General features: G+C 36.9%; 1 protein-coding gene across 2 annotated transcripts; it reads left to right on the forward strand.

Moving 5' to 3' along the window:
• The first annotated feature begins 8,194 nt into the window (after nucleotides 1-8,194).
• LOC121413238 lies at nucleotides 8,195-14,038 on the forward strand. Of its 2 annotated transcripts, none has more exons than XM_041605986.1 (2): nucleotides 8,195-8,281; nucleotides 9,445-14,038. In XM_041605986.1, the coding sequence occupies exon 2, from the start codon at nucleotides 13,018-13,020 to the stop codon at nucleotides 13,960-13,962; it is 945 nt and encodes a 314-aa protein (XP_041461920.1). In that variant the 5' UTR covers nucleotides 8,195-8,281; nucleotides 9,445-13,017; the 3' UTR covers nucleotides 13,963-14,038. The 2 variants fall into 2 exon arrangements, with proteins under 2 accessions (XP_041461920.1, XP_041461919.1); XM_041605985.1 differs by having other exon boundaries at nucleotides 9,445-13,264.
• Nucleotides 14,039-14,242: the final 204 nt, after the last annotated feature.

The raw sequence follows: 14,242 nt of genomic DNA on the forward strand, positions 1-14,242 counted from the left end.
GCGAATAATAAAAAAAAGTTAAGGAGGCATGAAATGGTGAATTTAATGATCGAATTATTTAGAATTGAGTAAATGATGACCTGTATGATTTCAGAAAAATTTTAAAAGAACAGAGGGATGGGCTTCTAATGATATCTTCACTAAGGTAGAAGCATGTGCCGAATAACTCTATAGAGGTCGTACCCGCCTCACCCCAGCGAATTTCATTGAACTAAATTTCAATGACTAATCAATGGAATATTGGTGGAATATGGCGATATATTGTCGAACTAAATTGGGCTAGCGTGGATGGAGCTAGCTATCAACGTATATATTACACTGACCATGCTGACAGGAAGTTGTGTTGAGCGTGAAGACATGTTTTTTCTTTTAATTATTTATTGAAATATACTTACATGTAATTTAATTTGTAAGGTAATGTGCCGCTATATACTTATTCTGTGTGTGTGTTTTTAATAGGGAGACATATACACACTAACACACACGAAAAATATTATATGATAATAATTCATGTAATATGTGTAATAACATAAGAAAAGGTTAAGTTGGAATGTGACTTCATTTGCCTTATAAACACGGCGAGCATATAATTGTTTGGCATTGCAATACTTTAAAATTCAATTTCTTCATTGATCGACTGATTGACCATTTTATTCCATTAAAAAATGCATATTCATAGAATTATTACGACATTGTACATGCATGTACAATAATTAGAATGTAATAATGCACCAAAAATAGACGTTCAGTAAACAGTCGATTATTCTTGTAATAAAACTTGCCTAAGTAGTTATATTTCAAATTGTTGGTACATGTATTTCGTTTTAAAAGAAAAAAAATTGTTAGATGTAGATTTAAATGCCGGGAAAATTCTTTCACAGGGTGATGCAAAAAGGTACAGTTAAGAAAAAAAACAGACACACATAAGACCCCCCCCCCCCGAAAAAACACTTTCGTGACACCAACATTTTAATAATATTAAGGTTCACTTCAAATTTTATATACAAAAGCTTCATGTTGATGATTGTGAAACCTAAGCATGTAACTAATATTAATTGCAGTAAATATTTGACTATATTGATTTATTTGGATCGCAATTTCAAGAGGGAAATAGAAAACATGCATCTGATTTCTATCTCGTTAGTCACTGGGGACATTGAACATTTCTTTGATCTGCAAATGAATAGAACAAGTGGAATGCCTCTGGCCGTCTCACCTGCATCACGCGGTTCAATATAGCAGCAGTGCTGACTTTGAATACTACTCTAACTCGCACAAGATGTTCAGTGATACATGGTTACTCTTATGTCCACTTTTTATGAACTAGACCAATAAACTTACAGAGATATGATGGTTATTCAACAAAAAACCCCAACATGGCCAAAGTTCATTGACCTTACATGACCTTTGACCTTGATCATGTGACCTGAAACTTGAACAGGATGTTCAGTGATACTTGATTACTCTTATATGTACAAGTTTCATGAATCAGATCCATAAACTTTCAAAGTTATGATGGTAATTCAACAGATACACCCAATTCGGCCAAAGTTCATTGACCTTTGACCTTGGTCATGTCACCTGAAACGCGCACAGGATGTTTAGTGATACTTGATTACTCCAATGTCCAAGTTTAATGAACTAGACCAATAAACTTTCAAAGTTATGATGGTAATTCAACAGATACCCCCGATTCGGCCAAAGTTCATTGACCCTAAATGACCCTTGACCTTAATCATGAGACCTGAAACTTGCACAAAATTTTCAGTGATGCTTGATTACTATTATGTCTAAGTTTCATGAATCAGATCTATAAACTTTCAAAGTTATGATGGGAATTCAACAGATATCCCCAATTCGGCCAAAGTTCATTGACCCTAAATGACCTTTGACCTTGGTCATATGATGTGAAACTCATGCAGGATGTTCAGTGATACTTAATTAACCTTATGTTCAAGTTTCATAAACTAGGTCCATATATTTTCTAAGTTATGATGTCATTTCAAAAACTTAACCTCAGGTTAAGATTTCCATGTTGAATCCTCCAACATGGTCTAAGTTCATTGACGCCAAATGACCTTTGACCCTGATCATGTGACATGAAACTCTAATGGATGTTCAGTAATACTTGATCAACCTTATGTCCAAGTTTTATTAACTGGGTCCATATACTTTCTAAGTTATGACGTCATTTCAAAAACTTAACCTCAGGTTAAGATTTGATGTTGACGCCGCCGCCGCCGTCGGAAAAGCGGCGCCTATAGTCTCACTTTGCTTCGCAGGTGAGACAAAAACCGCATGTCAACATTAACAACACTGATCTATTTCTCAGAACATTTAGTGCCATCATACCATTCAAGATAAACCATAAAAAAGTCGTGACATAATTATTGTCACTTGAAATTTGCAGTCATTTGTAGTTTAAAAATATTTGTCAACTGATCATTCTCTGTCGTGGAAAAACACACAATTTCAGGTAAGGATGTATTCACTTCAAGTAAGGCATATAGTTTAAGTGATACTTTAAAACTTTCCTTGCAGCCAAAGGCTGAATTGGAAATGCTTGTACAATGATTCACATAAGAATTAATGTCGTTGTAAATACACACATTTATGATTACTGCAGAAATTGCTCAAAAAATGGTTATACATCGATGTAAATAATGATTACATACATGTACATGGTAAATCTTACACTATTTACACATTTGTTTTCAATGGGTTAGGTTTGGTAGCTGACACGCTATTGATGACACAACCAACATTATAGTCACATAGTGTCACATGCCATATTCCATATTTCTCAAGATTTTTAAGAAGTCAATGTTTTTAAGCCTGATACCATGGCTACCATGAACATGATGATTACAACGTCTCTCATGGCATGATGGCTATGACCTAGAAGTAAACAAAGAAAGGTAACTATGAGAAGCAATCCTATTTCTTTATCATTCTGGATACATTGCATTAAAACAAGAACTAAATGAGGAGGAAGAGAGAGAGAGAGGGGGGGGGGGGTCGTTGCTTTCTTTTTCTGTCCCATAGACTCTAAATTTAAAGCGCCATCGATATCATGGAATTTCCCTCTGAACATTAAACATCGTGATCCAACTCCAGGTCTTGGTCGAACCTTTATCATGTCTATATGAATTTTATGATAAAAATCTTAACATGCTAAATGTATAACCTCCACCGTCATGGCCGTAGGTCCATAACATACTCTCTTCCTCCTCATTCAGTTCTTGTTTTAATGCAATGTATCCGAAGAAGATTCTGCTAGGATCGAAAGCTTAGGCCCCTTTTGACTCTCTAACATACTCTTTTTGTTAGAAGAGTGGCATTTTATTTCTTTTTATCCCAGTTATGTTTCTTCTGTATTTTTATTGACTATTAGCTCTTGTGATGGAGTATGAATAAGCATCAGAATATTCATTAGATATACTAGCCGTAGACCCCGACGTGCTTGATAAGGTATCAGAGTAACTTGAGTAAATTTCATCCTGCAATTGGTCTATGTGACATTCATGAGCTACTATACCCGAACTGCCTTTGCTAAAGGTGGGATCGGAGATCGGTGATTCATATGGATGTTCATTACTGATGTTATCTAGATCAATTCGTTGAGTTGAATTTCCGTCCTCCTTCAAATTATTTTCTGTAGATCTAGTTGAATCACCAGAATTCTTCGTAAAATGCCGGTAAACGGCTACAGATATTCCCGCAACAACACATGGCAAAATGCACATGGCGATAATTGCTACAACGATTAATAACAAAATCACGAAATTGGTGCCAAATACCGGCTCTTTGAAACTAGGAACACTTATAAAAGGATTAATTTGTGTTGATTCACCAGTCATTGGTTGAGTTCTGATCTTGGAAGAATCAGGAAGCTCTTGCAAATATGAAGCAGGACTAATGGTTCGATGGGTAAAGTCCTGGATCACAGCAGCGCCCTCTCTTGATATATTTGTATCTTCCGAAGGTGCACCTGTCGTGACTATTAACGAACTATTAACAGATATATTACTGGTCTTTCTGTACAAGCCCAACGATGTGTTGGCTTCACATGTAACCAAGAAACTTAGATCTGAAGAATTGACATTGATTCTTAACATGTACGAATTAGTGGGAAATGGTGTGCTTTGGCTAGAATGGATGTTAACAAGCTTTTTCTCGAAATAAACATTTAAATCAACTGAAATGTGTTTTATTGTAGAGCCAAAACTACAGTCAATAATCACACCCCATTCTAAGTTGCCTAAGTAAGTTTGGTTTCTTTGTACAAGGATAATATCTTCACTAAAATCTACTGTTCCTTGTGGTGTGTCAGAAGTGCCAGTCGTTGTCACGGTTGTCGTATGTTTGCAGTCACTTCCAACTGAACTTTTAAAGTGAACACTGGACACGTTTGAAGACGCTCCTATGGAATTCATGGCTAAACAGCAAATCTTGACCTCTACAGGACTAGGATGTGCTTTCATGGAACAGTTAGGAGAAAGCCGTACTTCTTTTGATCTGGTATCACAGCCTATGAGGTATCCTTGCGGGAAGCAAGACCAGGAATATGTGAAGACTTCAGGATAACCAGTGGCATGACAATACAAGATAACCTCCTCTGTGGAACTCTGGATAACTGCATTTGATGGTTGCACAGTGACTATTGGTGGATTGTAAACTTTGAAGGGTCCAATAGGACACTCGATTACGCGTCCAGGGAAACTCATTTCACTTGTTACTTGGCAATGGACAGTCCTCAGGTGAAAGTCTGATGTAATAATTACGTCTTGGGTTATAGTTCGTGTGGGACCATCCTCTATGACTACCGGATGCAGAATAGGACTGAGATGCCATGATTTGCCAAGAACGAATCGCATATCTACGGGAGGCTTACTTCGTGGAGCAGAGCAACTGATTGCTATGGTCTCCCCACTTTCTACAGGACCAGACGCTTTAGGTTGACATGTTACATCTGATGGTGCTGGGAAAGTCTGAACGATTGTTCTTGCCCTACTGGAAAGATAGCAGAACTCAAGGCGAATCACAGGCGAGCCATTCCGAACATTTCTTCTTAGCTCACAGCGAAAGAGTTGCGATTCATCCACGATGTTGTATACGCGTATAGTTGAATGCATAATTTGTCTTTGATGATCAAATCTCTCTACAATATTATTTCTATTAACATCACGGACGATCTCCCACGAAAGAGAGTCAAGATTCGTGTCGAAGTTCGTGACAGAACAAGTAAATGAGGCATTTCCTCCTTCTTGAACTATCTGATTTTGGGGTTGTGTATGGTAGATGCCCCCAGGGGCCTCAATACATGAAGAAGTAGTTGTAAATATTCGATGAAGGAACAGATGTACCAGAAATTGCAGAAATGATGTGGAGAATGCCATGGCAATTTATAAGTGGAAATGAGTGTAAAATTATGTCAACTGGAAGAAGTTTTTTAGATACAACTGTTAAAAACAGCCATGGTATATTGAGGATAGAACAACTTTAAAGTTGGAGAATATTTAGTTTACACTTACCCCAGACGATTTCCGCTCTCGGTTAGTGGTTTAGTGTCAACAATTTGGTTTACCTATAAGATGACAGGAACGCAACATTAATTTTATCAAGAATGCCCTTTTCCGACCCGAAACTATTCATTTGTATTTTATAGAGGAAACCGTTTTTAATGTCCAGCTTTCATGAAAATAAATTTACTCGTTAACAAGAGGGTGACACGAAACTTGCTCGGGGTTAGGGTTTAAGTTAGGGTGGAAATTGGGTTTCATGATAGGTTTATGGCTAGGTTTAGAACATGGTATAGTGGTAACTCCAATTTTCAGCGAAGCAATTGTCGCTGGAGCAGGTGTCATGGAATCAGCAATTATAGAACTATGACATAATACATCCTCAGCTTCATGTTCGGTGTAATTTAAAAAAAATCGGTCCCCATGATTACATCTTAGATGGAATGTATATCAAATATCCATCTTTTATTTTAGGAGGACTAAACAAACTGTCAGCTCTTAGGCGATATGAACATACAATAGATATTTGCTCATGATATATAGCAATGTACCAATCTCCTCGAAAATGATAGTTTGTCCCGTCACTAGAAACTTGTAGAATAATGATGATAATAATAATAATTTGCATTTATATAGCGCTTTATCAATCTAGGACTGTTCAAAGCGCTTCACAACTATTATTACCCGGTCACTGGATTCATAGCATTCCAAGCAGCCTGTTAGGCGCAAACTTGCTAAACCAACCACAATGACGGTTGTTTCCTACCGGTACCCAATTAGCACCTGGGTGAGAGTGGCAAAATCTGGATTGAAGCTTGTCAAAGGGCGCTAGGCCATGTTGGGATTCGAACACACGACCCTCTGATTACAAGGCGAGAGTCAGATACGCTACACCACGGCGCTTCCACCGAAAAAGTACTCCCCCCAAAGCGTACACGTTGTCCTGGAGAGGTTTTTGCTGTGTCCGGTGCTGCAAGTGTTATGGCGGTCCTGTGGCGGTATTCTATATACAGTGTGCTAGGTGCTAGGGCTAATTATTTGCCTTATTCACGAAACTATATGGTTTAGCTTCGAACCTACATTCATAATAAGCTACCAGCACGATTCAAATGTATTATATGACACTAACCCAAGTCATCACCTACCCAAATCTGGCCAGTCTCCTTAAACATAAACATTTTAGCAGTGTAGTCTTATGACATACCATGGACCTATTACGAGATGGACATACATAGGACAGCTTTAAAGATATGGGACTTATTTCCTAAATATCATGCATTCATACCGAAATAATTAGGTTACAGATTAGCAAAACAGATACATCTTAGATTCCATGTACAAATGATTTCCAGGTTGATTTATTATCTCAGAGTATATCTTAAATTTATCTATTTATAACACACACTCAAAGAGATTTTTTTTAATACAGTATTTATGGCGTTGGTCAATTAGCCTTGAATTTAAATGCTGCCATATGAATGAGAAGTTTAAATTTCGGCAATTTGGCTGCCCCGTGCAATGTTTATATTATAGAAGTAGGTGATGCAGGTAAGAATTTTTCCTCTATACCAGGTCCCTGTCTTACAAAGAGTTGCGATTGATCCAATCAATCGTTCCTCTATGGAAATCCATCAGCATCATATTTTTTCGACAGGAAATTTGAAAAAAAAAATCATTTTTAACAAAGGAGATCACACCAAATTGTCAAGAAATCAATGAATTTATGGGTAAACATTCATATCTAGATTTTTTTTAGCAAACATGCATTTTATATGTTGATTTTGCTGGCTTTCAATAGTTATGATTAATCTGCTCTTTCAATAGTCTTTGTAAGACGGGGCCCAGGTGTCCCAGAAAGGACCTTATGCCGTCGACTATTGTTGCTTACTTAAGGCGCCATGATTTCTAAGCAGTCATGTATTTATTGCCAATATTAAAATTCAACCCATACCAAACTTGATTTCTTACATTGCGTGTATCTTATCTACTACTATATTTCTTTATAATTTAAAACACTAAATATTTCTGTCCCGAAGAGTACACTGAGCAAGACAGGGGCACGAAAAGGTGTGCATACATTTCAAGGTTCATGTTTGAATATAAAATTCACTCCCACAATTTTATGTTCATCACAATCTTGAAAAAAGCGCGGTAATGATTTATGTAAATAAATCAAACTTGGAAATGTGATAAACCTCTCATCACGTTTATCCTCTACAGGCGCGGATCCAGGGGCGCTATTTTGGGCGCTAGCCCCCCGTGGGATTAAAAAATAAAAAGAGAGACGATTTGACCTTGAATATACTTGAAAACCCTTTTTTCTTGTTATTTTGGGGGCGGACGAATTATTGATCTTCAATTTTGGTAACAACCTATTTTTTTTGGCTTGTCGAATTTCCAACCGGTAAATTGTGCCATCCCTTTTAAGAAATCATGGATCCAGAATTTCAACTCTGGATCCGCGCCTGTTTTATACTAGCAAATCAAACGAACATCTTGTTATGATCATCATGTCTACTATACAAATAAACAATAATCTTGAAGGGCATAATGTCTATTTACCTATACTAATAGATAACTTGTGTACCTCTATGGTATTGAAGCATATATCCATAAGAATGGGCAAAGGGGAAGAGTGACAGAGAGAGAGGGGGGGGGGGGGAGAACAGACGTAGCGTTTTAAGCACTATGATATACAATCCAATCTAGCAACCAGAAGAGTGTGGATTCCGAAAGCTTTTATCACTCCATATTAGATTGTAAGTAATTCTTCATATTGAAATTTAGCTTTTCAACATTTTAAGTCTTAAATTTGAACACGGATAAATATCTTTCTTATTCATTTTTTCTAAGATTCAGGTGCATTGAGTGATTTTTATTTTGTGCATTATGTCAAACCTACATTATTGACTTTTTAGCCAATGTCTAGTACTAATTCTCTGCTTTAACTATGGAATGTCTTTTACTGGGTTGGAAATACAAGAACAATATGTACAAATAAGCAAATCTCTATACAGTGTATACCACTGTATAAACTTATAAACATAAATTCACAAAAAATTAAACTAATATGAGTCATAATGACGTGGTTAGTCTCGATTAAAAGAAAAAAATAACAAATCAGGATGACATATTGGCTTCATGGCTTACATATTTGATTTATTTCTCGCGTTGATCATCCTTTATATCTACAAAATTCTTAATAGAAATAATGAATTGAATCGAATTTATTGTTAGTATATGTGAAACACAAAACACTTTATTGTGCACTGCATATTCTCGCTTGAAAATATACTAATACATAGATAGTAAGTGACAATACATGAAAAAGAACCCTGCGAAGCAAACGCAATTAAATCTGGATTTCAACTCAACAACTGTTACATGATTGATAATATATTAATATCGAAAAAAAAAACATTAAGGTGCTTTCCAGCTTTTCTTTTAGGTCAACTGTGTATTTCTTGGTAAACATAAGCTGAAAGAAGATGATTAGTTTGGCTCTGGTCATTTGCAATTCATGCAGTGGGGGCGCCGTGGTCTAGTGGTAATGACACTCGCCTTTCAATCTGAGCATGGACCTATTTCGTAATAGGTCCATGATCTGAGTGACGTGCCTTCATCGATTCCCAGCCATGGCGTGTTTTTCTACAGCACCCATATCATATTGTGCTGCAGTTAACCCGGGTGAGGTGAATGGTTAAACCTGGTAAAAAACAATTCCTCACATGCTTGATCGCCTATAAAATGGCAGTGCAGCTAAGACTGGGGTAATAGCAACGCTTTGTATCTTAAAAGGAAAATAGAACCTAGCTATTATTATCATTATTTTTTAAAGTAGAAGTACAATCTAATATAATGTATCGTATTATTTATATTTCGTTTTAACTGCCTTCATTGTCCCTTTCTCTGTCTTCTACAGGCATGAAACGAGGACAAAATTACAAAATGGTGACAAGTATGGGACCATTTTCCCTTTATTTCCGAAATGGGGAATAGGGTAATATTTTTGTCAATTAGTGTAATCATTAATATTTTGATAACCTACATCCTTGGACTACAAGAACACACCATTAATGGGAAAGAAGGGGAGGATGTACATCTAAGATACATTGCTTCTGATTACAGACCGGACTGTACATTTGACCTATTCTTAGATGACGATTTGTTTTACAAATCTGAAACAAGGATCTGGTCAGAAAACTTTCCACTCTCCAAGAGGGAACGGACAAACGTAGAGACATACTTCGTCCAGGATAATTTTCTTGTTACAATCGCTATTGTTCATCTAAGCCGAGAGGATTCTGGAAGTTATAACTGCTCTTTTACATGCTCCAACCTGACTTTTTCCAAGCATCTCAGTCTTCAAGTGACTTATCCTCCAGGCAAGGCATCGTGTTCCTGGCCAGAAGAATACAATCCACATCTCCAACACACGGGTCATATTAGTTCTCGGCAGTTACATTGTAGTTTTCAAATTGGATACCCTACTGGAACAGTTATTTGTTTGACAACTGTTCGGAACAGTTTGGCACATCGTGCACAACTTCCATTATATGTTACAGACGATGGTGATTACATAAGTGGCGTATTCTGGTTGAGTCAGGGAATCATAAAAGTTTCGTGTTGTTCTAGCAGTAGTAAATATCACATAAGACACAGAGATTGCAAGGACTTTGAAGAAACTCTTTACCCTGTCTTATCAAAAAGTAGCCCACTACCATCATTGGCATCGCAAGCTGTGACAAAAGAAGTTAAGAATATTTTACCTTTTGTAACACAATCTAACAAATCTCTCTCAACAATAAAATCTGTATCTTTCATTACTCTTTTTTCCAGCCTAATTCTCCTAACCATCATATTTTCCTTCTGAAAAAAGTATTATAAAGACCAACCGTTCTCTTTTAATCAGCTATGAAAGTAATCATGAATATATATCTACTTTTAAATGTTTTCTTATTTGCTTGTGAGGTAAGCTCACGAATGCTGTATTATACGGAGGGTGAACAAGCTGAAATCCTCTTCCATTACGATATAACAGGCATTGATGGTGTTTATGTTAAAATGAGCATGCAATATCGTGGAAGTTTCTATGAAAACTCCCAAATGGTATCCACAGGGCTGAGTGAAAGTCAGTTTGAACGGTATCAGGTAAAACAAATACTTAATGACAATATACTTGAGGTTAGTGTTACTATATTGAATATAAGCCGGGAAGATGGCGGGACATACATCTGTGATGCATATATCAATGATATAAAGCAAGACGAGCTCACAAAGAAAATTAGCCTTCTTATTGAATATCCACCGGGAAAACCTCTTTGTAACCTGGTTAGTTCGAAGGAAACAAATATGGTTACCAGTGTTTGGAATATCATTGAATGTGTAGCCCCACTTGGAAATATGCCTGGAAAAATTGTTTGCTTCCAAGATGACGAAGTAGTACCTCCTAAAACAGACTTGATTTACAATGCAACAGCAATTGAACAAATGTTTTGGGCAAGAAATGGTAAAAATGTTTTATGCTGCACTGCAGGCTATGAAAACGATAACATTTCTAAAATGTTGTGTACAAATTTACAAAATGGTCAGAATAATTTGCTTTATGACCTGACGACTAGTGATCCCCCAAGAAAACCATCGGATGCATTTGAAAAGGGCGATCAAGATACGGGCAATACTGGACATGACGAATTTCAAAAATGTCATTCCGATACATATACCTTATCAATTATTCCAGAGGTGGTAGTTGTGTATCTAGTATTAATTGGAACAATATTTCATATTGCGTTGAGCATACTATTGTATAGAAAGACACGCAGAAGACTAATAAAAGACCCATCGTCTTCTTCTTCTTCAACGGACATGAAAATCACGAAAGATACCACAACTAGAATTTCATGGGATGGTCATCATGAAGATGACTCTCAAAAGGAGTCTACTCTTTTTCTTCGTTCGAGTGCACGATCCAGCTCTTCCGGTATTGAGAGTTCTTCTTCGTAATAAATTATTCAATCATTGCTGGTTTTTCAAGCGCCATAAAGTATGGAAGAATCGGTTTCCTAATATCATTCAAAAAGTCTCTATCATTTTTTTCCTTTCAAAAAACGTTTAAATATAGTTATACAATGGTAAGAGTCAAATATACATCGATCTACTAAGGCAACTTGGCCTGATGTTTGTGATCACTATAACAAAAAGGGAATAATTCAACACAAAATGGAATCAGCTTTCAAAGCGTACTTTCTTTTTGCAGTTTACTCGTACTTAGTGCCTAATTTTTCATCGTGCTGTCTGATACATAGAGAACCGGTATTTATGACAGAGCCAAAGGATATTTCAGTAATAGAAGGTGAAAATACGCTATTCAGCTGCAGTGTGTCACCTTTTAACGTTGAAAGTGACTTCTTAAGGTGGTCTGTTAAACCCAGCCTCTACATAAACGTCATATCTGACTCTTACAATGACATTACCGGTCTGATGACCTCAACTTTAACCGTATTTAATAGTGGAGAAGTAGAACAAACCCACCAATGTATCTTTCAAAGAATAAATTCAGACTATACTGTGTACAAATGTTCCTCTAGAGTTGCTCGATTGAAGGTGCTTCGTTTCCCTATACAGCAAGACATTTCCTGTGGGCCAAAGATTTCTCGGTGGATTCCCGAATACGATCAAGTGATTTTCTGGTGTAAGGTAAAGCAAAGAAATCTCGATGTCCACATGGTCAATGTTTCATTGCAGAAAAATAGTAGGGTAATTGTAAAGCCTACGGTAGAAACTAAAAATGGTTTCTTGGTGTTTCGGCACAATGGGTGTCACTCATTCCATGAATAACGAAACCTTGCTTTGGGTAGTGCGGAGTCCCGTTTTCCCTAGAGTTAGCCAATCCTGCAGTATCGGCCCTCTGATGATTCGACAAGAACCTCGTATTTTCATAACCACGGGCAACATGAGTTTACAATCGAATGAAAAGATGGAGGTATTTTGCAAACGTAACAACATTGACAGTCTGATCTGGTCTTGTGTACCTCCTAATACAGTTTGGGGATGTGACGGTTTAACGACCAATGAAATTGAGATTTCTTTAAATAGTTCCGTGAATTCCGAAGACATAAGCTTTGTGACAGCTATCTGTTCTGCTTCATCCACTTTTCAATTCGAAGAAGAGTCGAAGAAAGGTTAAACATATCTCTTGTAAAGGCAAAAAAAGGAACATTTGCCTTGCACAGAAGTGAGAATGGAAGTACGCGACAATCATTCCTGGCACAACGCTTCCAAGTCTATTGGTGACATTATTTCATGTTCATTGCAATGCGATAATGTTGATAAAGGCTTCGAAAGACAAGTGACATTCACATGGATCTTAGATGATCACATTTTAAAAGAAGATATTTCAAAGATTCATGAAATCAATGGGTCATTTGGATCTATCTTAAATCTAAGCCACCACTCCGTGATGAGAAATAGCTCGTTTCTCTAATGTGAGTCTAAAATGGAAGGGAGAAATGAGATACTGTCAACCAATATTACGTTTGATAAGTTATCGCGACCAAACAGGAATATATCCTCGAATCATCTTCCCCATTCCGGAACATTGAGTTTTGTGACTGTAACCAGTTCGACCACGACACAGGTAACAGCTTCTGACTTCAGTGGCACAGCTATAGAATCATCCACAGTATTTTCTCTAATTCATACCGGATTTCACAGCACGAATTTCCCAGTCCCTACATTTTCATCTGATCATGATAAAACGTCTATGAAGTCATTTCCGCTGACAGAAGTACCAGGGATTGACCACCGTCTTGATACTAAGACTATTATGTTTACGGTAGTATCCGCTGTTGGGGCAGGTATTTTTCTGTCCATATTTTTTGTAGTTCTCTGTAATATTGCTATGTATCGGCGTATCTTACGATCTTTTCAGCCTACACATGAAGGTGTTAACAATGTAGAATGTAAATTTGAAAATGAAATTCTGTATGAAAAACCTCTCGGTACTGAAAACCATCTGTCTCGATCCATTCTTAGCGTCCAAGAAACCTTGATAGGAAAGTTAACCTCGGATTCTACAAGCAGCGAGTCAAATTCTATCCTGTCATCAAGTAATAGGCATTCAGACTCTATCTATTCTATTTCTTTCAACCCTGAAAACTATAGACCTACTAGCTCGAGTAGTGACTTAAGCGAGCCAAGTGGCTATTCTGATGAAAGACCATCGTCTTTAAAATCTTATAATTCCAGTGAGGGTGACGAAAACATGTACGAGACTGTTTATGATAATCAGAGTGTAGTAGACATGCATATCATTGGTAAGCCAAGGTTCAAACCTACAGAAAGAAATCCTACATCCCACCAAACATACCAAAAATATAAACATCTTCAGTTACCATTATTTCCTAAACCCATACAAACCAGCCATGCCAGCTCTGTATAGGTTTTTAAGCTTGGCTCAAAATAAAGTTCCAGTTGTACCAAATTGTTATGAGCACTATTTTTACCCGACTGTAGTATCTTATCTTAAACATGTTAAACCAGTTTCACGTTAATCGTTAGTGTAAATGCTGTAGAAAATAAGCAATCAATTATGTGCTTAGTGAAGTCACATCTATCTCAGCTATTTTTATCTTCCACTAAACATGCTAACAAGTGCTTTTCATGACTGATCACAGAAATTTCATCATTATCCTATCGTGGAATTATTTAAACAAACTAAA

This window comes from Lytechinus variegatus, chromosome 4, assembly GCF_018143015.1.
Source record: "Lytechinus variegatus isolate NC3 chromosome 4, Lvar_3.0, whole genome shotgun sequence".
In the NCBI taxonomy this organism is placed as follows: Eukaryota; Metazoa; Echinodermata; class Echinoidea; order Temnopleuroida; family Toxopneustidae; genus Lytechinus; species Lytechinus variegatus.